Source organism: Papio anubis, chromosome 11 (genome assembly GCF_008728515.1).
Source record: "Papio anubis isolate 15944 chromosome 11, Panubis1.0, whole genome shotgun sequence".
In the NCBI taxonomy this organism is placed as follows: Eukaryota; Metazoa; Chordata; class Mammalia; order Primates; family Cercopithecidae; genus Papio; species Papio anubis.
The window spans coordinates 88,957,411-88,984,424 of record NC_044986.1 but is presented as its reverse complement, the minus strand read 5'-3'; the positions used below and the strand labels follow the sequence as shown (position 1 = coordinate 88,984,424).

At 40.1% G+C, this 27,014-nt stretch overlaps 1 protein-coding gene across 2 annotated transcripts; it reads right to left on the bottom strand.

Moving 5' to 3' along the window:
- Positions 1–276: 276 nt before the first annotated feature.
- LOC101016700 (zinc finger protein 25) lies at positions 277–25,476 on the bottom strand. 2 transcript variants are annotated; one of them, XM_003903558.5, is made up of 6 exons: positions 25,327–25,476; positions 20,565–20,664; positions 7,847–7,973; positions 7,447–7,542; positions 4,101–4,164; positions 277–3,610 (listed from the first exon to the last, which is right to left on the bottom strand). In XM_003903558.5, exons 2-6 carry the CDS (start codon positions 20,577–20,579, stop codon positions 2,542–2,544), a joined length of 1,371 nt encoding a protein of 456 aa, XP_003903607.1. In that variant the 5' UTR covers positions 20,580–20,664; positions 25,327–25,476; the 3' UTR covers positions 277–2,541. The 2 variants fall into 2 exon arrangements, with proteins under 2 accessions (XP_003903607.1, XP_003903608.1); XM_003903559.5 differs by having other exon boundaries at positions 24,892–25,449.
- Between the last annotated feature and the right edge of the window lie 1,538 nt (positions 25,477–27,014).

Below are 27,014 nucleotides of genomic sequence, written 5' to 3'. Positions count from 1 at the left end.
CTCCCTGCCCTGTTCTGTTTCTCTCTATCAGTGCCTGAAACCCCTGTCACGTATACCCTAGATTGCTGAATCAATCACGACCCTTTCATATGAAATCTTTAGTGTTGCGAGCCCTGAAAAGGGACAGAAATTGTGCACTCAGGGAGCTTGGATTTTGAGACGGTAGCTTGCCAATGCTCCCAGCTGAATAAAGCCCTTCCTTCCACAACTTGGTGTCTGAGAGGTTTTGTCAGCGGCCAGTCCTGCTACATGGGGAGGGATCAATGAACAATTCGATTTAATTTAGACAGTGTTTATTTCATATGTTTACTGCTACATTCCATCAAGAAATTTCTTGTTTTGATGTTATGACAATTCAGCAAGTAAAAAACACATTTCTTTGAAAAAATATTTCTAAGCTCAGGCTCTTAACATATAAATATAATGCACAAAATAAACATACTGCAAAAAAACCACCCACCTACAAATTGCTGTATGCATCATTTCTGAAACAGGTAATATTTATAAAAGCATAACTCTACATTGCTTTTATTTTCAGCTCTAAGTAACAGAAAAATTTACTTTGTAAAGTGCTAGATCATAGGCTCAAGGGCATAAGGTGTCTGCCACAACTACTCAACCCTGCTGGGGTAGTGCAAAGACAGCCACAGGTTAAACATAAACAGATGTTTTTGTTTGTATTTGTGTTTTCAACGCTTTATTTATGGACACTGAAATTTGAATATTATATAATTTTCATGTGTCACAGTATTCTTTTTTTTAACCATTTAGAAATATAAAACCATTCTTAGCTTGCAGGATACAAAAATGGGTAGTGGGCCAGATGTGTCTGATGGACCGTCATTTGTCAAACCCTGACTTAGTGTAGTCAGGATCTGCTCCTAAATCACTTCTAGGAAAACAAACAACAAACAACCAAATCAAGGCACTGGCAGCAAGAAGGTGGGGGATGAATGTTGGGTAGCCAACTTTTTTTTTTTTTTTGGCAGCGTAATTCACAAAATACAAATAATAATGATGATAACCTCTAACATATAGCTCTTGTGTCTCAGACACTATTCTAAGTGCTTTGAAAATTTCAACTCATTTAGACCTCAAAGCAATCCTAAGATGTTGTCACTATCACTACTCTTTTATGGGAAGGAAATTGAGGCACAGAGATATTAAGTAGCATGCCTCATGCTGGAATTGGGGCCCAGGCGGCAGGATTCCAGAGTCCACACCTTTAACTATGTCATGTTGCTTCTATGAGGAAGAAAAAGTTGGTGAAGAAATTTAGGACTCTCAGAAAAATACAAATGCAGGTATCTCTGCTCCCTGCTCATACATCAACAGTAAGATACACAATATTTCTTACATTGCACTATTTGTTTTCATTGTATAGATTGTAATAAATATTACTGTTTTTAGCTGTTTAAAAATAGCTCAGGCTTTTGCTATATATAAAGGTGTCCCTAATGCAAAACTTGGCTGACATTTAAAAATTTTACAAAAACATTTTAGCTTCTTTTTGAAGGATTAGTTTAGTGCCACTGTCTATATCCATTTGCAAACACACACACACACACATAAATAGGATAAAAAGATGCCTTATAGTTTAAAAGACATATTACACTTACAATACAAATATTAACAACAAGAGTCACTACTGAGACTTAATGTGCGATATCTTCATAGGCATAATAGTTACTGAACGAACGAAGGTTATGTATTTCCCTATGTACAATTATGGATGGATTCCACATGCACATTGAACATCCACAAGTTACATGTTATAGCACACTCACATACACACAGTCCTATATACCAAAAGACATTTAATGTATGTTTAATGATGTTGCTTGATAATTTGTGCTTTTTAAAAGCTTCATATATGCAGACATTTGCAGGTTTCCTTTTAAAACAGAGCAATCTTGGCATCAGATCTGCAACATGATTTCTAGTATAACTGTTTCCCTCAGTACAAATTATTTGAATTTTTGTTGAACACCTTCCAAATATTTAAAATATCTATTCAAGTACCAGTGATCTGATATTGAATGAAACATCAATTCTTAATAAAGGTTTCTATATCTACCACCGTCTTTGCAGTTCTCCCTTTGAATTCTCTAGTATATGAGCTCCAATTGTGTAAAGAGATTTCTGGATACTCAAGGAGCTTCTCACTTATGAGCTTTTGGATGTCTACAGCTGGCTGCCCTGACAGAAAATGTCTTGACATTCATTTTACTCACAGGATTTCTCTCCTGTGTGATTTCTATGGTGCAAAACAAAAGTATGACTTCTGAAAGGGTTCCCTCCTGTTTTACAATTTGCATGACTTCTGTCATTTATATTATCTAATATTTAGAAAATTCTACAATATGATAAAATTTTCTCCCAAATAAATGTACAATCTATGTATTTGCTGATACACAGAAAGAGCAAAGATTGTAGCTGAAAATTTCCCTATATTGATGTGATTCATAAGGTGTACCTCTTGTGTGAATTATCTGATTGTTCTGAAGGATGAATTCAGTCAAGAGAATTTCCCAACTCATCTTACTTCTCAGCCTTCCTCTTCTTTGTGTGTGTCTTCTGATGTGCAGTGAGTTGTGACTTCTGGATAAAGGTTTCCCCACACTCCTGACACTCATAGGGCTTCTCCCCTGTGTGTTTTCTCTGATGTATAATAAAATGTGACTTCTGAGAAAAGGACTTCCCACATTCCTTGCATGAATAGGGCTTCTCTCCCGTGTGAGTCCTTTGATGTAATCTGAGGACCGAATTCACAGAGAAAGATTTGCCACATTCTGTGCATTCATAGGGCTTCTCCCCTGTGTGTTTTCTCTGATGTTTAGTGAGGTCTGATTTATAGTAAAAGGTTTTCCCACATTTATTACATTCAAAGGGTTTCTCCCCTGTGTGAGTTCGCTGATGTACTGTGAGGGCTGACTTCTGGTAGAAGCATTTCCTACATTCCTTACATTCATAGGGTTTCTCTCCTGTGTGAGTTCTCTGATGAGTTTTGAGGTGTGAATTCCTAGAGAAGAATTTCCCACATTCCTTACATTTATAGGGTTTCTCCCCTGTGTGTGTTCTCTGATGTACTGTGAGGTGTGACTTCTGGGAAAAGGCTTTCCCACACTCCTTACACTCATAGGGTTTCTCCCCTGTGTGTGTTTTCTGATGTACCATGAGGTATGCCTTCACATAGAAGAACTTCCCACATTCAGTACATTCAAAAGGTTTCTCCCCTGTGTGTGTTTTCTGATGTTCTATGAGATGTGGTTTCTGGTAGAAGGATTTCTCACACTGATTACATTCGTAGGGTTTCTCTCCTGCATGGGTTCTCAGATGTCTACTGAGAGATGATAGGTGGTAAAATATTTTCTTACATTCTTTACACTCATAGGTCTTATCTCTCGTGTGAATTTTCTGATGTCTTGTGAGGTCTTCATTTTTGGAGAAAGAGTTCCCACATTTATCACAGTCATAGGATTTGCCCTTTGAGTGAGTATGCTGATGTACTATGAGGGCAGACTTCTGACAGAAGAACTTCCCACATTCCTTACATTCATAGGCTTTCTCTGTGGTACGAGTTTTCTGATGTTTTGTGAGTTCTCCATTCCTAGACAGAAAGTTCCACATTCATTAATGTGTAAGACTTTTAAGGCTTTTTGTTCCCCCACACTGGGCATATTTTCCAAGTACCTCTGAGGACTGATTTCTAGAGATGTTCCCATATTGGTTCCATAGGGTTTCTCTACTGTGAACATTCTCTGACCTGCACTGTAGTTTAACATTTGGCAAGGTGAATCTGCATCTGCATTCTATTCACAGGGTCTCTCAATTGCCTGCTTTCTGTTTTGTGTAATCAAGACTCCCTTTATTATTTAATTCAGAAGAGTAAAAAGACTACTTCAAAGTTTCAGTCTCCTGATCCTGCACAAGGTCTCTATGAAAAGAGGCATTCCCATTTGGATTATATTCCTCGGGATTTGTTCTGCAGTGTTAGTTTTCTCATGTTTAGTATTAACTAGTGTCCTCCCATTTCCAGTAACTCCTTCAAGACTCTTGCTTACAAATCTTTAATCTTAAACATTAATTCTTGAACTTGCCTTGAATTTCCAGCTTGGCTTTCCCGGTATCTTGCTTCTAGATCATGAATACTCCATAGGTCTTCTACAAAGGAATCAAAAATTTAATACTTTATAAATATTAACACATTAATATTGTCATAGCATTGATTCTTAGGCTTCAGGCCAATTTCTCATAATGGAAGAACCTCAAATGCAAATTTCCTCTAGCCCATTGTTTTGGAAAAATAAACTAAAACGAACACTAAAAACTGCTGTCACACACAGAAGAAGGAGCCTAGTTGTAGACCCATGTACTCTGACATTTTTACAAATATGACCTTAAGAGCTTGGAGGCGAAAGTTAAAGACAAAAAAAGAACCGGGAGAGGAGAACGCAAGACATTAGAAGTGTTGCTGAACAAGAGTGTGGGAAGTATAGAGAATGCTGTGAGCCCCTTAAGTACCATGAACAGTAAGCAGGATAAGAAAGACTACTGGACAACAGTGGTCCCTGGAATTACATGGAAAAGATTAAACTGGAAGAAGGAGCTGAAGTATACTGAAGTATAGGTCTTTATTGCCTCAAACCTAGATTACTGTGCTAGGATTGCTAGTATTTAGCAGACAAACTTCTACTTTATTTCCTCTTCATCCATCCACAGCAATCTAGGTGTCAATACTAAAGGGACTTTCTCAGAACATCAGTTTCCTCAGGCTTAGAGGAAGAGTCCTGTAGCTTAGACTTTCACTCTCCATCTAGCTGGCTTTGTTTTCAGGACAGGAAGATGGAGGACCACATATATCCAAAAGGAAGGATTTTCTTAAAAGCATCAGGATAAGCCATCTATACAAGGATGAATTCCTAGTTCTAACACCAGAGATTTTCAATCCTGAACTCATCCTGACCACCAAATCCTGCACTTCTAAAGCACTTGTTACTTATGACTCAGCACTAGTCTTGAATTTCATTTTCATATCTCGCTTCTTCCATCTCTGCTTCCAATTTACTACAGGATCTTTAAAGGTCAAATTATTGAACATCATTCTAGAATCTTTAGTGACCTTCATATTTATGCATCTTTAAATGCATGAAAGCAAGTGAAAGGTTATCAGTAGAGGCTTGGGGTTGGAATTTCATAGCAATGGTGGGGAATACATAAGAAAAGTCACTTGATAAGGAATTATGCAATGTTAACTCAGGCACACATGAAATAAGATTATATGAATGGGCCGGGAATGGTGGCTCAAGCCTGTAATCCCAGCACTTTGAGAGGCTGAGGTGGGTGGATCACCTGAGCTCAGTAGCTCGAGACCAGCCTGACCAACATGGTGAAACCCCGCCTCAACTAAAAATACAAAAATTAGCTGGGCCAGGTTGCAGGCACCTGTAATCCCAGGTACTCAAGAGGCTGAGGCAGGAGAATCACTTGAATCGGGGAGGTGGAAGTTGCAGTGAGCCAAGATCGCGCCACTGCACTCAAGCCTGGGCAATAGAGTGAGACTCCATCTCAAAAAAAATCTTATGTTTGGAAAACATTTAAGAGCATAGTAAAATGGAGATTAACAGGTGTCTTGGGACCACAAGGAGAAATAAGTTGCATAGGCAGGAGAGGGCCAGACTAGTTCTTGACAGAAAATTCATTTAAATGAATATTACTAATACCTCCTTACTCTTGTAAGATTTTTATTTTGTCTAAATGACTCAATACTGAGTCAGTATTAGTCATACCATGCAGGCTTCTGGCAATGTACAGATGCTGCATTACACAGCTACTGTGGGAATTTAGATCAACAATTTTTGTTTTGATCCTAAGAAGGAAGGAAGTGGAATGAGCAGAACTATCTTACAAGAAGGTAAAAATATGGGATCAGAATATAAATAGGGCAAAGATGCTGGAGAGGTCAATTTTAGGAGTCCTTATCATAAAAACCAATGCATTGGCCTTAAGAATGGATGAGCTCTTATAGGAGTTAATAAAAAAAGCACAGAGCAGAAAGTAGAGTGTCTGTCTGTTGTCAATTATTTTATATATTTTTTATTTCTTTTTTTCATGAACATGAGTCTCACTGTTGCCCAGGCTGGAGTGCAATGGGGCAATCTTGGCTCATTGTAACCACTGCTTCCTGGGTTCAAGCGATTCTTGTGTCTAAGCCTTGGTCTCCCAGGTAGCTGGGACTACAGGTCTGCATCACCATGCCCAGCTAAGTTTTGTATTTTTAGTAGAGACAGGGTTTCACCATGTTGGCCAGGCTGGTCTCGAACTCGTGCCCTCAAGTGATCCACCCGCTTTGGCTTCCCAAAGTGCTGGGATTATAGGCGTGAGCCACGACGCCCAACCAGTCTCTTGTTAATTAATATTCATTCTTTCAACAAATATCTAGTGAGCAACTAATATGTACTAGGCATTGTTCCTGATACTGGCAACACATCTGTGCAGAAGTTAGAAAATACATCACAAACATTTAAGGAGGCAGGATGAGATTGATTGCCTTAGTGTTATCCAAATAAGATACAGTAGATTTTAGGGGGGATAAGGAGTGCTTTGTGGGAAGGATAAACACTGTATAGCAGGAAGTAGCAACTCTGAAATGAAAGAATTGTTGAGCCGCATAACGATTTTTAATCTGAGTTCAGAGTTTAAAGAAAACATGGGAAGTTAAAATTGGTGCTAAAATAACTGAGGTATTTTATTGTTAATAAAAGGAGGGAGATGCCATTTAAAAAAGTTGTAAGTCAGATTTACAAACACTTTATAGTTGCATACGCTAATGGCAGGGAGTAACTGGCGATTCTAGAGAAAAAGACAAAATACAAGGTAAGGAGGGATTAGAGTTTGTATATAGGAAAGAGAAGTAAATCTATTTAAAACATGTCTAGCAAAGGAGAGAATTTAAGTGGAGAGAACAAAAATTGGAGATGTGAATTAGGTTTTTTCACATGTGCAAATAAAGTGTCCTTAATCGCTTCCAAAACTATAGGGCATTTATAAAGAGACTACCTAGGCTGGGCACGGCGGCTCATGCCTGTAATCCCAGCACTTTGGGAGGCTGAGGTGGGTGAATCACCTGAGGTCAGGAGTTGGAGACCAGCCTGACCAACATGGAGAAACCCCGTCTCTACGAAAAGTACCAAATTAGCCAGGCATGGTGGCGCATGCCTGTAATCCCAGCTACTCAGGAGGCTGAGGCAGGAGAATTGCTTGAACCTGGGAGGTGGAGGTTGAGGTGAGCTGAGATGGCAACATTGGACTCCAGCCTGGACAACAAGAGCAAAACTCTGTTTCAAAAAAAAAAAAAAAAAAGTGAGAGATTGCCAAAAAATATTCAGAAGGCAAGAGGCACCAACCACTCACCAGTAACATGGGATATAATTTCTTCTAACTCACCAGGGAAACCCCGATGTGGATATTCTACTTCTAATATCCACGGCTCTCTTCCTTGCTTCAACTTGAAGACCGCATTTGGCTTATTCACATGGTAACCTATGAATGGAAAACATCAAGGAAACGAAACAAATTGCTTGGAATTTAGGGACTGTGAAAGATGAGGAAGTGGAATTTCAGGAGAATGATGAAGGTTGCAGTTAGGCTTGGCAAATTTAGATTCTTTCAGTGGGGAGACAGGGACACAAATATTTTTTCTAGTACCCAAAATGCATTTATTAACTTCAAACTCTGAATCATAGCTAATGTCAATCATTCAACCCTATAGGGACCTTTTATATTCCAGCAGCCAAGAAGGGAGATGCAAACTACCGGGATTTACACCTGGGGAAGTTTTTCTCACCCACTGAGACCAGGTGACTATAGTTTTCCAGCATCACATCCTTATACAGACTCCTCTGAGCAGGGGTCAGTAACTTCCATTCCTCCTTGGTGAATTCCACAATAACATCCTTTAATGTCACGGGTCCCTGGAATAACAAGCTTCAGTTCAATCTGAAGTAACCAGAATAGATAGCATACCATTGAAAAGGCATGTGAGCTAGCTCTTAGTGTACTAACTGCAAAGTTCACTCTGGAGAGTTAGAATATGTGCCATGCTGTACCCTGCTTTATTCATAGAAGGAATATTTGTTCAGTACATATTTACTGAATTCCCGCTCCATGCCTGGAACTCTGCTGAAGATACAAAGATGAAGAAAAAAATGAGTGTCATGTGCCACATAATGACATTTCAGTTAATGATAGATTCCATATATGATGACGATCCTATAAGAAAATATAGTATTTTTGTCTGTTTTCTATGTTTAGATACACAAATTCTTACCATTGTGTTACAAATTGCCTACAGTGTTCAGTGTAACATACTATAGAGGTTTGTAGCCTAGGAGCAATGGGCGACACCACATAGCCTAGGTGTGTAGTCAGCTGTACTATCTAGGCTTGTGTAAGGACACTCTATGATGTTTGCATGACGAAGTCACCTACTGATACATTTCTCAGAACATATCCCCATCACTAACTGACACAAGACTCTATTCCTGTTAACGAGGAGCTTATATTTTGCCAGGGAGACAAAGGTGAAAATGCTAAATTACAGTATGTGAAGCAGATGCCATGACAGAAACAAGTACACAATATGAGATGGCCACAAATGGGGGTAATTATTTGCATTTCATATTGTCATGTTAGATTTTATTAGGTGGTCAAACTAACTTTAGGAATAAAGAAAACACAATTGGAAAAGGCATGGATTCAGGAGAAATGGCAAGTTTAGGAAACCACATATAACTTGGTAGGTATGATACCTATGGTGGGTATATACCAATGGTAAGTATATACCATAGGTTGCTAGTTATATACCTATGGTAGGGCATAGGACCAAGATTAGTTAGAAGGTTACAGTGTAGAGTCAAGGGACAGGACAAGAAGAAATTCTGAATCTGTCTTTTGGACTAGTAAAATATACTTTGCATACACACTTAACAAATAAATCTCTGCTTAATACATACATTTGCTTGTATTAATGTTTATTAAGGTGGTGGGTGTGGTGGCTCAGGCCTGTAACACCAGCTACTTGAGAGGGTGATATGGGAGAATCAGATGAACCCGGGAAGTCAAGGCTGCAGTAAGACACAGCGAGACTCTATCTAAAAAAAAAAAAAAAAAAAAAAAGTAGGCTGGGCACAGTGGCCCACGCCTGTAATCCCACCGCTTTCGGAGGCCGAAGCCGGTGGATAACCTGAAGGCAGGAGTTTGAGATCTGCATGGCCAACATGGCAAAACCCCATCTCTACTAAAAAATACAAAAATTAGCCGGGCATGGTGGCACACACCTGTAGTCCCAGCTACTCAGGAGGTTGAGCCAAGAGAATGGCTTGAACCTGGGAGGCAGAGGTTGCAGTGAGCCAAGATTGTGCCACTGAACTCCAGCTTGGGTGACAGAGCAAGACTCCATCTCAAAATAATAATAATAATAAATTTAACAAGTTTGTTTTTGTTCATATAAGAGAAAACATAAATAGATATTCTGCTATTTCATACTATGTGAAATGTCTTATATATCTCTGGGATGCTCACCATTCACTGTGTAGATGAAAATACAGACACCAGGAACCACTGAAGAGACGTGTCAAGTAAGCACTGGAGTTATAGGGGTAAATGAGTGGCTTAGGAGAAAACTTTAATGTAAAAGTGGCAAATGGCACAGAAAAATCAGAAAAACATTTATATAAAAGCAACAGCAGTAGGGGAAAGAAGTATAATGTCACTTTGTGATTAATTGGACATTAGTTAATAATCACTAGGAGAAAGGGGGAGGGCAGCACCCATAGTGTCTGTATGCTTTGCTTGTGGGTACAGTCATAGTGCCAATTATTTTCATTCCTTCACTTTTATTGGCAGAACTGTTTAAGGCTATGAAATCTCCTCTAATCATTGCTTTATTTATACTCCATGAAATCTGAAAGGCAGTATTTTTACTTGCAGAACATCTTAGCTGGATATAAATTCTTGGTTCATTTTTTTTTCTTCTTCTTTTGAGATGGAGTCTGGCTCTGTCTCCCAGGCTGGGTGGCGCAATCTCGGCTCACTGTAACCTCTGCCTCCCAGGTTCAAATGATTCTTCTACATCAGCCTCCCAAGTAGCTGGGATTACAGGCGCCTGCCACCACACCCGGCTAATTTTTGTATTTTCAGTAGAGACGGGGTTTCAGCATATTGGCCAGGCTGGTCTCGAACTCCTGACCTCAGGTAATCTACCCGCCTTGGCCTCCCAAAGTGCTGGGATTATGGGCCTGAGCCACCAGCCCAGCCGGTTCGTTTTTTTTTTTTTTTTTTTGACACGGAGTCTGGCTCTGTCACCCAGGCTGGAGTGCAAGGGCGCGAACTCAGCTCACTGCAAGCTCCGCCTCCCCGGTTCACGCCATTCTCCTGCCTCAGCCTCCCGAGTAGCTGGGACTATAGGCACCCGCTACCTCGCCCGGCTAATTTTGTACAAACTAACATTATTATGTGGCAACCAGGAAGTCTGTAAATGAAAACAGGAATACAAGGAAAAGGATAAGTTGGGCAGGAGTTAATGAGTTGAATTTTATTCATTCTGTGCTTAAAGTGACTATGGAACATAAAAATGGAATTGTCCGTTTTGGCAGATACACATATGAGTAAGTTTCCGCAGACAGAATTTTCAAATATATAAAAAACAGAGTTCTAGAAGAGTCCCAAAAAGAAGCTGTGGGGGCCGGGCACGGTGGCTCATGCCTGTAATCACAGCTCTTTGGGAGGCCAAGGCGGGCGGATCACCTGAAGTTGGGAGTTTGAGACCAGCCTGACCAACATGGAAAAACCTTGTCTCTATTAAAAATACAAAATTAGCCGGGCATCGTGGCTCATGCCTGTAATCCCAGCTACTCGGGAGGCTGAGGCAGGAGAATCGCTTAAACCTGGGATATGGAGGTTGTGGTGAGCCGAGATCATGGCATTGCACTCTAGCCTGGGCAACAAAGATCGAAAATCCATCCTCAAAAAAAAAAAAAAAAAAAAAAAAGGCTAACAGATGGCCAGGTGCAATGGCTGATGCCTGTAATCCCAGCACTTTGGGAGGCTAAGGCACATGGATCATGAGGTCAGGAGCTCAAGACCAGCCGGGTCAAGATTGCAAAACCCATCTCTACTAAAAATACAAAAAATTAGCCAGACGTGGTAGCGGGTGCCTTTAATCCCAGCTAATCGGGAGGCTGAGGCAGAGAATTGCTTGAACCCAGGAGGTGGAGGTTGCAGTGAGCCAAGACTGCGGCACTGCACTCCAGCCCGGGCAAGAGAGCAAAACTCTGTTTCAAAAAAAAAAAGCTAACAGTTATGTAAGAATAACTATTTCTCATATAGCCATAACAGGAAACCATAAAATTTAAAATGGACTGCTTACAGAAGAAGTGAGAAGGAAAAGACTATTTCGTAAACTAAACTGTCCTTCAAAGATACTTATAAATATACATTAACAAAGTGCTCACATCTTTTCATGAAATATTCACTAAAAGACCATTTTCTGGGCCAGAAAAATATCTTAAACTAAAAGAATTGAAATCTACCAAATACATTCTCTAAACACAATAGACATAAACTAGAAATCAGTAACAGAAACTTATCTGGAATGCTATCAAATACTTGAAAATAATAGGTGAGCACTTTGTTTAATGTTATTGGGAAATAACATTTGAACTTGCTTCTCTGAAAAATCTAAGAAAGCTGATAAACCTATATCCAGAATGACCAAGATAAAAAATACATGTTAACAACATCAGAAACGAAAAGGGGAATAGTTACTATAGGCCCTACAAACAGTAAAAGGAAAATAAGAGAATACTAAGAACCAGTCTATGTGCATAAATTTGACAACTAAGATGAAATGGATTAATTCTTTGAAAGAAGATAACTACCAAAACTCACTCAGGAAGAAATATCTAAGATAAATAATATTACCTAGTATCAATTGCATTAAATAAACTGAATCTGTAGTTAAAAACATTTCAACATGACTGATTTCATGAGAAATGGTGACTTAGGGCGCTGTAAGAATTGGTCCCTCCACTGAGGCAACCACTAAAGCTGACAAAAACTGATAGAATCAAGTTTTTGGAACTGTAGAATCTTTTCTCTGTTTTTTTTTTTTTTTTAAACCATCAACCAGTGGAGTACTTTTTTTTTTTCTTTTCTTTCTTTTTATTTATTTATTTTTTGAGACAAAGTCTCACTCTGTCACACAGGCTGGAGTGCAACTGTGTGATCTCAGCTCACTGCAACTGCAACCTCTGCCTCACGGGTTCAAGCAGCTCTCCCGCCCCAGCCTCCCAAGTAGCTGGGATTACAGGGGCCCACCACCACGCCCAGCTAATTTTAGTAGAGATGGGGTGTCACATGTTGGCCAGGCTGGTCTAGAACTCCTGACCTTAGGTGACCCACCCACCTCAACCTCCCAAAGTGCTGGGATTATAGGTATGATCCACTGTGCCCAGCCTCAGTGAAGTACTTAATAAAGAAAGAGGCTGCTAAATTTTGGGGAGAAAGTGTGTGGCACTTTTTTCTTACTGGCCTACTGATATAGTTTGGATGTGTGTCCCCTCCAAATTTCATGTTGAAATATAATCCCCAGTGTGGGAGCTGGGGACTGGTGGGAGGTATCCAGGTCATGGGAGTGTATCTCTTATGGATGGTTTAGCACCATTCCCTTGATAATGAGTGAGTTCTCATTTGGCTCACATGAGATCTGGTTGTTTAAAAGAGTCTGGCACCAGGTGTGGTGGCTAACGCTTGTAATCCCAGCACTTTGGGAGGCCGAAGCAGGTAGATAACCTGAGGTCAGGAGTTTGAGACCAGCTGGCCAAGATGGCGAAACCCTGTCTCTACTAAAAATACAAAAATTAGATGGGTGTCATGTTCCACGCCTGTAGTCTCAACTACTTGGGAAGCTGAGGAAGGAGAATTGCTTGAACCTGGGAGGCAGAGGTTGCCATGAGCCAAGACTATGCCACTACACTCCAGCCTGGGTAACAGAGTGAGACTCCACCTCAAAAAAAAAATAAATGAATGAATAACTAGAGTCTAGGACCTACCCCTTTTCTCTCTCTCTTGCTCCCACTGTCACTATGTGATGTACTAGCTCCTGTTTCAACTTTCTGTCATGAGTAAAAGCTCCCTGAGGCCTCATCAGAAGCTGAGCAGATGCCAGTGCCATGCTTCCTGTACAGCCGCATAACCATGAGCCAAGTAAACCTCTTTTCTTTATAAATGACCCAGCCTCAGGTATTTCTTTGTAGCAATGGAAGAATTTGGAGGGCTCAGAAGAAGACACTAAGATGAGGGAAAGTTTGAAACTTCTAAGAGACTGGTTAAATGGTTGTGACCAAAATGCTGATAGTGATATGGACAGTGAAGGCTAAGCTGATGAGGTCTCAGAAGAAATGAGGAATTTATTGGAAACCGGAGTATAGGTCTCCCATGTTTTATCCTGGCACAGAGCTTGGCTGCATGTCCCAGGGATCTGTGGAAGACTAAACTTAAGAATGATGACCTAGGGTATCTGGCAGAAGAAATTTCTAAGCAGCAAAGCATTCAAGATGTGGCCTGACTGCTCCTAACAGCCTATGATCAAATACAGGAGCAAAGAAATGACTTAAAGTTGGAACCGATATTTAAAAGGGAATCAAAGCATAAAGTCTGGAAAGTTTGCAGCCTGGTCCTGTGGTACAGAAAGAATCCAAGCCCAAGCAGGCTGTGAAGCAACCACTGCTAGAGAGATTAGCATGACTCAAACGGAGCCAAGTAACAATCCAACACAATGGGGAAAATGCCTTAAAGGCATTTCAGAGATCTTCAGGACTGCACCTTCCATCACAGGCCCAGAGGCCTAGGAGGAATGAATAGTTTCAGGGGCCAGGCCTAGGGCAATGCAGCCCTGTGCAGCCTTGTGACACTGCTCCCCACATCTCAGCTGCTCTGGTTCCAGCTTCAGCTCAAGGGGGCCCAGGTACAGCTTTAGCCCCAGCTCAGGAGGGCACAGTCTGTAATCTCTCATGGTTTCCATCTAGTGTTAAGTCTGCAGATGCTCAGAATGCAAGCAGGAAGGAGGCTTGGCAGCTTCCCCCTAGATTTCAGAGGATGTACTGGAAAGCCTGGGTGTCCAGGCAAAAGTCTGCCACAGAGACGGAGGCCCCGCAGAGAAACTACTAGGGCAATGTTGAGGGAAATGTGTGGTTGGGGTACTGCCTAATAGAGCTGTGGGAAGGGGGCCTCCATACTTTGGAATGCTAGAGCCACTAGCCACTTACAACCTCAGCATGGAAAAGTTGAAAGCAGTCAACTCCAGCCATTAAGATTAATCCATTAATCCATTAAGATTAAAGCAGATTTCTTAACAGAAACTATGAAAGCCAAAAGGCAGTGTGATGACATATTAAAGTGCTGAAAGAAAAGAATTCTATTTCAAGAATTCTTTTCCATCAAGACTATCCATCAATAATGCAGATTAAATTAAGGTATTCCAAGATAAACAAAAGCTAAAGGACTCTGTTTCTAGTAGACCTGCCTTATAAGAAATGCTACAAGAAGTCCTTCAGTCTGAAATGAAAGGACACTGGACAGTAATTCAGGGCCATATGAAGCTATAAAGAACACAGGTAAAGGTAACTATATAGGTACATATAAAAGCTGGTATTGTGGTATATTTTAAATTTTATCTCTTTTTGTTTCCTATAGGATTTAAAAAGACAAATGCATAAAATAGTAATTATAAATATATGTTAATAGTCATACAACATACAAAAATATAATCTGTGACAGTAACAACATAAAAAGGGGAGAAACAGAGCTATATATCAGCAATTTTTATACAGTACTGAAGCTAAGTTGGTATCAATTCAAACTAGATTGTAAAAAATTAGAAAAAAATTGTAATGTTAAGAGTAACCACTAAAAACACCTTAAAATATTCACAAAAGGAAATGAGGAGGAAAGCAAAATGGTACATTAGAAAAATTTTAAAAGAAGGCAGTATTGGAGGGTATTAGTGTATTATCACATTGCTATAAAGAACTACCTGAGGCTGTGCACGGTGGCTCACTTCTGTAATCCCAGCACTTTGGGAGGCTGAGGCGAGCACATCACTTGAGGTCAGGAGTTCAACATGGCCAACATGGCGAAACCCCATCTTTACTAAAAATACAAAAATTAGCCAGGCATGGTGGCATGCACCTGTAATCCCAGCTACTTGGAAGGCTGAGCCAGGAGAATCTCTTGAACCCGGGAGGCGGAGGTTGCAGTGAGCTGAGATTGCATCACGGCATTCCAGCCTGGATGACAGAGCAGGACTCCATCTCAATTAAAGAAAAAGAAACAAACAACAAAAAAAAAACCACCTGAGACTGGGTAATTTACAAAGAAAAGAGGTTTAATTGGCCCATGGGTCCACAGGCTATCCAGGAAGCATGGCAGTGGAGGCCTCAGGAAGCTTAAAATCATAGCAGAAGGTGAAGGAGAAGTTGGCACATCTTCACATGGCAGAGCAGGAGAGAGAGGGCAAAGGGGGAAGTGCTACATACTTTTAACCAGATCTTGTTAGAACTCACTCACTATCACAAGAACAGCAAGGGAGAAGTCTGCCCCCATGATCCAATCACCTCCCACCAGGCCCCTCCTGCAACATTGAGGGTTATAATTTGACATGAGATTTGGGTGGGGACACAGAGCCAAACCATATCATGGAGGAATTAAAGGAAAAGATATAAAGTATGTTGAAGAAAAATGCCAAGTTGCAGAAGTCTTTATCAAACATCATTTTAAACAGATTAGACTCGCCAGTTAAAGGCAGAGATTGACTGAATGGATATCAAAAACATGATTCAAATATATGCCTTCTAAAATTAAATTTAGATCCAAAGACACAAGTAGGCTAAAAAGAAAGGATGGAAAAAGGCATCTCACGAAAATAGTAGTAACCAAAAGAGAGCTGAGGGCTGGCTGGCTATACTAAGATAAGACCTAAATAAATGAGACGGCATCCTGTTTTCATGGACTGGGAGACTTAATATGGTTCAAATGACAATACTACCCAAAGAAATCTACAGGTTCAAATATCCTCCAATTCATATGAAATTGCGAGGGGTCCTCAATAACCAAAACAACATTGGGAAAGAAGAATAAAGTCAGAGGATTCACTTCAAAATTTCAAAACTTACTGAAAAGCTAGTTATCAAAACAGTGAGGTACTGGCATAAGGACAGACATACAGTCTAATGGGATAGAACTGAGTCCAGAAATAAATGCATATATCTATGATCATATGATTTTCTTCATCTTTTTTTTTTTTTAATTTTTCTAAGAGAGGGTCTCACTGGCTGGAGTGCAGTGGTGCAATCATGGCTTACTGCAGCCTGGACCTCCCCAGGTTCAGGTGATTCCCCTGCCTCAGCCTCCCAAGTATCTGGGAAAGTGCACACCACCCACCTGGCTAATTTTTGTATTTTGTAGAGACAGGGTCTTTTCATGTTGCCCAGGATGGTTTCAAATTCCTGGGCTCAAGAGATCTACCCACCTTGGTCACCTAAAGTGTTAGGATTACAGGCATGGGGCACCACGTCCAGCCCCAACTGATTTTCAACAAGGCTGTCAAGACCATTCAGTGGGAAAAGAATAGTCTCTTCACCAAATAATACTGGGAAAACTCAATACCCACATGCTTGAGTTAAATGGGACCTCTACCTCACATCATATGCAAAAATCATTCAAAACAGATCAATGACCTAAATATATGAGTTAAACATGTAGAACTCTCATAAGAAAACATAGCCTACCTTGAATTTGGCAATGGATTCTTCTATATGACACCAAAAGCACAAACAAAAGAAAAATAAATTTGAATTCATCATAATTTAAAGTGTTTGTGCATTATAGAACTCTGTCACAATGGAGAAAAGACAACTCACAGTGTGGAAAATATTTGCAAATCATCTGAGACAGAGTCTCCCTCTGTGGCCCAGGCTGGAATGCAGTGGCGCCATCTCAGCTCACCACAACCTCTGCTTCCCAGGTTCAAGCAATTCTCCTGCCTCAGCCTCCCAAGTAGCTGGGACTACAGGCATGCACCACCATGCCTAACTAATCTTTGTATTTTTAATAGACACGGGGTTTCACCATGTTGGCCAGGCCAGTCTCAAACTCCTGACCTCGTGATCCGCAGGCCTCAGCCTCCCAAAGTGTTGGGATTACAGCCATGAGCCACTGCGCCTGGCCAATCTTTTTTTTTTTCTTAAGACAGTCTTGCTCTGGCGCCCAGGCTGGAGTGCAGTGGTGCCATCTCGACTCACTGCAACCTGCACCTCCCAGGTTCAAGTGATTCTCCTGCCTCAGCCTCCCAAGTAGCTGGGACTACAGGTCCATCTCGACTCAGGCTGGTACCTGAACATCCTGACGTTGAAGTGATTCTCCTGCCTCACCGTGACCTCCCAAAACGCTGAGATTACAGGCATGAGCCACTGGGCCTGGCCATAAAATGTTCTTATAATTCAACAACAAAAAGATAAACGGCCCAGTTAGGAAATAGGCAAAGAACTTGAGTGTACATTTCTCCAAATAACACAACTCACCCTTGAACAACACAGGCTTGGATGCAGATTATTTTCAACCAAACATAGATTGAAAATGTAGTATTTGCAAGATTGGAAACCACACATATGGAGGGCCAATTTTTTGCACACATGGGTTCTGAAGGGCTGACTGTAGGACTTGAGTATCTGTGGATTTTAGTACATGCATGGGTCCTGGAACCAATCACCTGCATATACCAAATGATGACAGTATATCCAAATGGCTAAAAAGCACACTAGAAAAATAATTTTAAAAAATAGCACACAAGAAGATGTTCAACATCATTCATCTCTAAAGAAATGCAATGCAAAACCACAACGATAACACTTCACTCCCCCACCCCAATTATAATAGGCATAATTTTAAAAATGGAGAACAGGTTTGGGGGGTATATAGAGAAACTGAAACTCTTGTACATTGCTAATGGGAATGTAAAATGGTGCAGTTGCTGTGGAAGTTTGGCAGTTCCTCAAAAAGTTAAACATAGAATTGTCATACATCCCAGCAACTCCATTTTTTAGGTATATACCCAAAATGATTGAAAACAGGTATCAAATACTTATAGATGAATTTGCCTAACAGTACTATTCATAATAACCAAAAAGTGGAAACCATCCAAATGTCTGTCAATGGATGAATGGATTATATATTCATTGTGGAGTATATACACAATGGCATTTTAGCCATAAAAAGGAATGATGTACTGATACATGCTTCAAGGTGGATGAACCTGAAAAACACGCTAAGTGAAAGAAGGCAGACATAAAAGGTCACATAATGTATGACCTCACTTACATGAAATATCTAGAATAGGTAGATCTATAGAGACAGAAAACATTAGTGGTTGCCAAGGGAAAGAGGGAGAGAGAACAGGGAATGACTGCTTAACGGGTATGGGTTTTCTTTTGGGATGGTGAAAATGTTTTGAAAGTAGGTAGAGGTGGTGTTACACAACACTGTGAATGTACTAAATATTAATACCTCACAATTGTATAATTTTAAATGATGAATAGTATGTGAATTTCACTTCAATTAAAACAAGTAAACAAAACCTTTGAACAAAGACAACCTCAGGACTAAATGGTTTCATTGGTGAATTCAATCAAACAATAAAGCAGAAACAATACCAATTATATGTAATTTCTTCCATAAAACCAAGAAAAAATAATCATTCTCAACTCATTTTATAAGGCTCACATGACCCCGAGACCCAAATCTAACAATAACATTACCAGAAATGACAACTACAGTGGTTGCTGGCACCAGTTTGTAACAGCTCAGAAGAGCTAGTTTTCAGGAACTGGCTGGCATGTTATAGCTTGAAATTTGGCATGGTGGGAGTATTTATATCACAGAAACTGGTAAACAGTATAAACCAGATTTCTTTCCCAACCCCTAAAATCTGATTATTAAACATTTACTAGTATACTGATCACTGATCAATATTCTTAATGGTGACAGATGCAAAAATCCTCAACAAAATGTTAGGAGATCTAATTCAGCAATATATTAAAATATACATGTTATGACCAACTTATCCTAGCAATGCAAGTTTGATTCCACATTTGAACATCAATCAATGTCGTTCACTACGCTAACAAACTAAAAAAGAAAACAACATGATTATCCCAGAAAAAGGAAAAGAACATTTGACAAAATTCAAGATCCATTCATGATAAAAATTCTGAACAAACTAGGAAAAGAAGGGAACTTCCTTCATTGGATAAAAGGCATTTGTATAAAATCTATAGCTTATACCATCCTTATTATTGAATGGCTAAATTATTTCCCCCCTAAGGTCAGGTTTCATTATGTACATTCCTTTGATTATATAAAAGGTGATTTTTAAATGAGCAAAAAAAAACACAAAAAAACAAAAAAACAAAATTCATTGTTTTCTACAGCCTACAAGGGCCATACATATTCTAGCTTCCTCTACCTTTTTGATGTTACCTCTTACCATTCTTACCCTAAGTCATATCTCTCTAGCTTCAATATCCTACATACTGTTTCTGGAACATGTTTTGGGGTGTCTGTATTGCTGTTTTTCTTACCCACAATGCTGCTCCCTCCGATTTCTACTTGACTCTCTATCTCATTTAATTCTAGACTTTCCTCAAATATTGTCTTTTAGGGTAATATTGTCCCAATCAACCTACAACTCGTTCCTCACTTCTCTGTATCACCTTGTCCTCCTAAATTGCTTGAGTTTGTCTCTGAACATACACCTCAGAAATATTACTCAAATGTTGACACATTGTTATAAGGTATATTTTTAAAATCACATTTGTGGCCTGGCACAGTAGCTCATGCCTGTAATCCCAACACCTTGGGAGGCTAAGGTGGGAGGATCATTTGAGGTCAAGAATTTGAGACCAGCCTGGCCTTCTCTACTAAAAATACAAAAATTAGCAGGGTGTGGTGGCAGGTGCCTGTAATCCCAGCTACTCGTGAGGCTGAGGCAGGAGAATCACTTGAATCTGGGAGACAGGCTGCAGTGAGCTGAGATTATGCCACTGCACTCCAGCTTGGGCAACAGAGCAAGACTCCATCTTAAAACAAAAAACAAAAAACACACATTTGTTAGTATCAATACCATTGTCTACTTTATGCCAAACAGGCAATAACCTATTTAGCATTGCTTTCATGCCATCAGTGCAAGTATCAACAGTGTAAAAGGCAATCTACATCTTAGCACTCTGAGTCTCAACCTCATAGACCCCTTGAGAAGGTCTTGGAGCTCCCAGGGATCTGCAGACCACATTTCAAGAATTGCTGTTTTATTCTAATAGTATTTTGCCTGAAGGTGATTTTTAACTATTTCTACGTTTCTAATTTAATATATGGGCTCTCATTCGTAAAACTCATTAAACACACACACAGACACACAGCGAAACAAAGTAAGGGCTAAATAAATGACTCACCTGGAACTTGTTCATTTTCTGCTGCTCTTGGGAAAGGCTGAAAACTACAAAGCCAGAGCAGAAATCATAAGGGACCTTATCTGGCAGCCCCAGGAATCACCTGTGAGAAATTTCCATACAACATTTTAGTAAAATATATACCTTTGAGAAAACGTATCTTTGACCCATTAGAAAGCATAGTAAGGACCATGATGAAGTAGCATCCACCTGTCCACTTCTGACTCTGATATTAATCTTGATGAGCCTGTGACATTTTTGAATGAATCTACACATTTCTTTCCTACTGACTGTTTTGAAAATTATGTTTCTGTTTTCTGAATAACACAAAAGAATCAAAAACTTAAATATCCAATCATGACTGATTAAATAACATGTATACTATATCCAAAGTATGGAGCCCTTTGCTGACACTAGAAATGATGTTGAAGAGATATATTTATTGGTACATAAAAGGTAATCAAGCTACATATCATAAGCATTTTTTTCTATTATAAACCCAAGGTTAGAAAGTCTTCTCAAAGTTCTCAAAAATAAGACATTTCTTCTTCCTTAATTGCAGTTTCTCAAAAACTACTTCTCCAAGAAACTTCTTTTGATGTAAATATGATATAATGAACTTAAAGACTCAGTCCTACGCTAGGCTCTGCTATTAATAAACTTAGTGATTGCCTTAGTTTCAATGCTTTTGTCTTTAAAATGAGTAGGAATTAGATAATCTTGAACAACCCTTCATGTACCATTCTGATTCTATAAGTCTTCACTCAGGATCACCAAAACAGACAGTACCTGCAATGCACTGTACCCTCAAAACTTGGGCTGGGCCTAAGGCAAAATTTAATTAGGCCCTGACGAACTCTGACTTGAGAATCTAATCTGCTGACAGTGATACAAATCTAGCTTCTAAAATAACAGTTAGGCATCACAATTCTCAAACAAGCACTTCATATATATGTAGTAAAAGGCAACTACATGTCATAATCCTAAGGTCCTTGTCATAAGCAGCAGAAATCATACAGGGCACCCAAATTGGATCTTTGTTCACAGATGACATGACCCTATATTTAGAAAAACATAAAGACTCCACCAAAAACACTGGTAGAACTGATACATGAATTCAGTAAAGTTGCAGCATACGAAATCAACATTAAAAAATCAGTAGCAGGCCAGGCACAGTGGCTCATGCCTGTAATCCCAGCATTTTGGGAGGCCAAGGTGGGTGAATCACCCGAGATCGGGAGATCGAGACCAGCCTGACCAAAAAAGAGAAACCCAGTCTCTACTAAAAGTACACAATTAGCCAGGTGTGGTGGTGCATGCCTGTAATCCCAGCTACTCAGGAGGCTGAGGCAGAATTGCTTGAACCCAGGAGGCGGAGGTTGCAGTGAGCCAAGATCATGCCATTGCACTCCAGCCTAGGTAACAAGAGCAAAACTCCATCTCAAAAAAAAAAAAAAGGCAGCATTTCCATACACCAACAGTGAACAATCTGAAAACGAAATCAAGAAAGCAATCCCATTTACAATAGCTACCAAAAAAACTCCAATACCTAGGAATACATTTAACAAAAAAGTAAAAGATCTTATAATTAAAAGTATAAAACAGGCTGGGCACCGTGGCTGACACCTGTAATCCCAACACTTTGGGAGGTGGAGGCAGGTGGATCGCCTGAGGTCAGGAGTTTAAAATCAGACTGGCCAACATGGCAAAACCCTGTCTCCACTAAAAATACAAAAAATATTAGACAGGTGTGGTGGCTCACTCCTGTAATTCCAGTTACTCAGGAGGCTGAGGCAGGAGAATCGCTTGAACCCGGGAGGCAGAGGCTGCAGTGAGCCAAGATTGCACCAAACTGAGATCTTGTCTCAAAAAGAGTATAAAACACTGATGAATTATATTAAAATGGAAAAATATCCTATGCTCATGGACTGGCAGAATTAATATTGTTAAAATGTCCATAGTACTAAAAGCAGTCTACAGATTCAATGCAATCCATATCCAAATACCAATGACATTCTTCACAGAAATAGGAAAAAAAAATCCTAAAATTTATATGGAACCACCAAAGACCCCGAATAGCCAAAGCAATTTTGTGCAAAAAGAACAAAGCTGGAGGCATTGCACTACCAGACTTCAAAATATACTATAAAGCTATATAAACAAAACAGTAGGTTACTGACATAAAAAGAGACACATAGACCAATGGAAAAGAGAATTAAGAAATAAATACATGCATTTATAGCCAATTTCATTTTTGACAAAGGCACCAAGAACATACATTGGAGAAATGACAGTTTCTTCAATAAATGGTGCTGAGAAAACTGGATATCCATATGCAGAAGAATGAAACTAGACCCTGTCTCTAACCATATGCAAAAATCAAATGACAGTGGATTAAAGACTTAAATGTATGACCTGAAACTATGAAACTACTTGAAGAAAACATTTAGAAATGCTTCAGAACATTGTTCTGGACAAAAATTTTTTGGTAAGACCTCAAAAGCACAAGCAACAAAGACAAAAATAGACAAATGGGATTACATCAAACTAAAAAGCTTTGGCACAGCAAAGTAAGCAATCACGGTGAAAAGACACCTAAAGAATAGGAGAAAATATTTGCAAACTACCCATCTGACAAGGAATTAATAACCAGAATATATAAGGAACTCAACAGCCAGAAAACAAAAGATATGATTTAAAAAAATTGAGCAAATGATCTGAACAGACATTTCACAATAGAAGACATACAAATGGCCAATAGGTATATGATAAAATGTTCAACATCACTAATCATTAGACAAACGCAAATCAAAACCATAATGGGATATCATTTTACCTCTTAAAAGAGCTATTATAAAAAAGGCAAAAAAAAAAAAAAATGCTGGGACATGGAAAAAGGAGAACCCTCACACACTCTTGGTGGCAATGTAAACTAGTACAGCCACTGTAGAAAACAGTGTGGATGTTCCTCAAAAAATTAAGAACAGAATTACCATATGATCCAGCAATCTCACTGCTATGTATATATCCAAAAGAAAGGAAATCAGTATATTGAAGAGATCTCTGCACTCCCATTTTTATCGCAGCACTACTCACAATAGTCAAGGTATAGAATCAACCTAAGTACCCATCAACGCATGAATAGATAATGAAAATTGTGGTATATATACACAATAGAGTATTTTTCAGCCATAAAAAGAAGGAAATTTTGTCATTGCAGCAACAAAGATGGAACTGGAGGACATTATGTTACACGAAATAAGCCAGGCACAGAAAGACAAATATAATGTTCTCACTCACACACAGGAGCTAAAATAGTTGATCTCATGAAGGTAGAAAGTAGAATGTTGGTTACCAGAGGCTACGAGGAGAAGCAGGGAGTAAGGAATGAAAAGAGGTTGGTTAATGGGTACAAAAATACTGTTAGGTAGAAGGAATAAGTCCTAGTGTTCAGTAGCACAGTATGGTGACAAGTGTTAACAATAATTTATTGTGTGTATCAGAATAGCTACAAGATTTGGAATATTCACAACACAAGGAAATGATAAATGAGGTGGTGGATATTATAATTACCCTGATTTTATCATGACATATTGTATGCATATATCAAAATATCACACGTACCCCATAAATATGTATATTATGTACCCCCCCCAAAAAAAAAAAACTAAAATAAGCAGCAAAAACCACTTCCAGCTAGCATGGTGCTTACAAAATGCCTAAGCTCAGTTATCAGCCAATGAGAGGCATTATCATATCACCACCATAAAATGGGGGAACTGATGAACTGCAGTTTTCATCTTTAAAAAAATTCTTTGTCCCATTTCCTGTCTTTAGAAACTAGCCTCTGGGCTGTATGGGATTCCCCGCTTCTCCTGTAAAATGCAAAATTGAGCCCTCAAATTGTGGTTTCAATTTACACGTTTCAGTCCTCTGAGAAGAGACTAAGGTTGGAGGATGCAGGAAGGCCTTAAATAATTAACCTTTTGACTCAAGGGCTCTGAAGATTCCCCCAAGCATTTTTGGAAACACAACACTACGTGGTTAAGACTGAGTTCAAGTACACTGCACAGCTACGTTCTGGTGGTGCTCAAGGGACAAATGTGCTAAATACAAGCCAAGTCTGGATTTTAGTGTGGGAAGGCGCATGAATTCAGAGGAAAAAGTGAGGATTTACAACCCACCTAATACTGTGGGTAAAATAATTTATCTCTCTGAATCTTTAGTAGTCACATTTATTTAAATGGAGGTGGTTCAGTCGAAAGGATGGTTACGATGATTAAATGAGCCAATAATGAAAACATGTCTTGTAATAATAGAAGCAGCTCACCTTTATTGAGTCCTGTATCATACTTTACATCTACTACCCTATTCAGTACCCAAAGGCCCCCATCATTTGCCAAATGGGCGTCCAGCCGCAGCGGGACCACCTACAGAGGCTGTACCGGAGCCCACGTCCCTGTGGCTTTCGAGCGCCGCGTCTGCAGCGGCCAGCGCGCCTGACGTGGCAGCTCCGGTCACGTCACACAATGTGGCTACTCCGGGCGCCCGCTGCCCGGCCACCGCAGGCCTTCTCTGGCCACCCCTCAAGCAGGTCGCGCAAACGCCATTCCGGGCAGGAGCGCCAGCGCAGATGGCCAACCTCCCCGCCAGGCCGCTCCCACCCGGGACCCTCGGCGGAGGCCGCTCCGGGGCCAGGAGGCGGCTTCCAGGCTCGAGACCCCGCCTCCCAGGCCCTGCCCGCCCGCAAAAGCCTTCGACACACCTGCAGGGTCTCGGCCTCTGCTCCTGGCCAGCGCCGGGCCCAGGCCCCGCCCTTTGCGGCCCAGCCGAGACCCGGAGGCACCGCAGTCCTCTCCCCACCCTAGGGCGTAAGACAAAAACGCCAACGCCAGAAAGAAGACGACACTGCACATGCGCAGAACGTTTCCCGAGCCCTGCTCCAGAACTACGCTTCCCAGAAGGCCCGGCTGCGACTCCATCTTGGATGACGTCGTGAGGCGCGGCCTCCTCCAGGGTCCTGAGTGATTGCGGTCGGGTTTCCTGGGGCTGGCGCTGGCTTTGCTCGGTGATGGCGGGAGAGCTGAACCTTCGCACGTCCGGGCTTGAAGACAGAAGGCCACCGTGAGGTGCCCCAAGGAACACTGATGGGCAGTTTTGTTAAAGTGATTGAACTCCGTGGGTACAAAAGTACATGGAGTAATGAAGGATAATGTCGTGTAACCGCTTCTTCTTAGGAATGCTAGCTTTCACAATTGTGCAAACGATACGCAAAACGTAATAAACTACAAAATATGTATAAGCTAAAATAAAATGAGTGTACCACTTTCCAAAAGCAAAATTGCTTAGTGTTAGGTGTACATCCTTCTCATGAATTTACACAAATTTTAACCTAATGGTATAGAGTATCATGACTATCATTTCACTAAGGAATATATATAACCATCCCTCCCTATCCCGGGGGTCCTTATCTATGGATTCAACTAAGCTCGGAATGAAAATACTTAAAAATTCAATCTTACTGAGGATGTACAAACTTTTCCCCTTGTCATTATACCCTAAACAATGCAATACAACTTTACATAGTATTTACATTGTGTTAGGTTTACAATTAATCTACACATAATTTAAAGTATACTGGAGGAGGTGTGTAAGTTATGCAAATACCAGGTTATTTTCTACCAGAGACTTGAACATCCCTGGATTTGAGTAATCCAGGGATGTCCTGGAACTAATCACCCACGGATACAGAGAGAGGACTTGGCTGTATATGTAAAACAAATTATGTATTTCCTGGTCAATAACTTTATTACATTAAAACAAGTAGAATCATCTAGGAAAAAAAAACATATATTATGTGTATAAACACAAATGTATATACATATACAAAATATGCACACATAATACACACACACACACACACATACACACACCACTTTTCTGGTTGGGAGGTATTGAGGAAATAATTTAAAATAAAGCCTCTTGCCAACCCAGAAAATTATCTCCACAGATGGAGAAAAGAACAAAACAGTTACATTATTGAATAAACATTAAACCAGACTGCAATGTGCGTCACAGACAACCCACTAATGATTTTATGAAGACAAGAAGAACTATCATTTTTTATATTAGCAGGTCTGGTACAACGCATTCCATTTTCTCAAGGTAAAAGATAACTTGTCCTCAAGACGACTGTATGACACCATTTGCTATGCATAATTCATCTGAAATTCACCTGATAATTATGGTAGCCATCAGTGTTAGCTAATTGCTGTTATGCAAATGAAAAGTAAAGTTTCTGGTGTCTCTATGACAGGCAGGTAGTTAACAGCAGGTAGCCAGAAGCCTAGGAGTTTACCACAGAGGCAGGGAGATGGGGTGCAACCTTCCTTGATGCTTACATTTCAAAGACATGACCCAAGGCCATTAAGAAAGACCTTCGTGGGTTGTTAA

Bases quoted from the DNA above. Each gene is read 5' to 3' on its own strand.
- LOC101016700 (XM_003903558.5), bottom strand. The intron at 7,543-7,846 runs GTGAGAAAAACT...TTCCATTCATAG, and splicing joins TAGTCACCTGGTCTCAGTGG to GTTACCATGTGAATAAGCCA. The intron at 4,165-7,446 runs GTGAGTTAGAAG...ATTCCTTTGTAG, and splicing joins TCCACATCGGGGTTTCCCTG to AAGACCTATGGAGTATTCAT.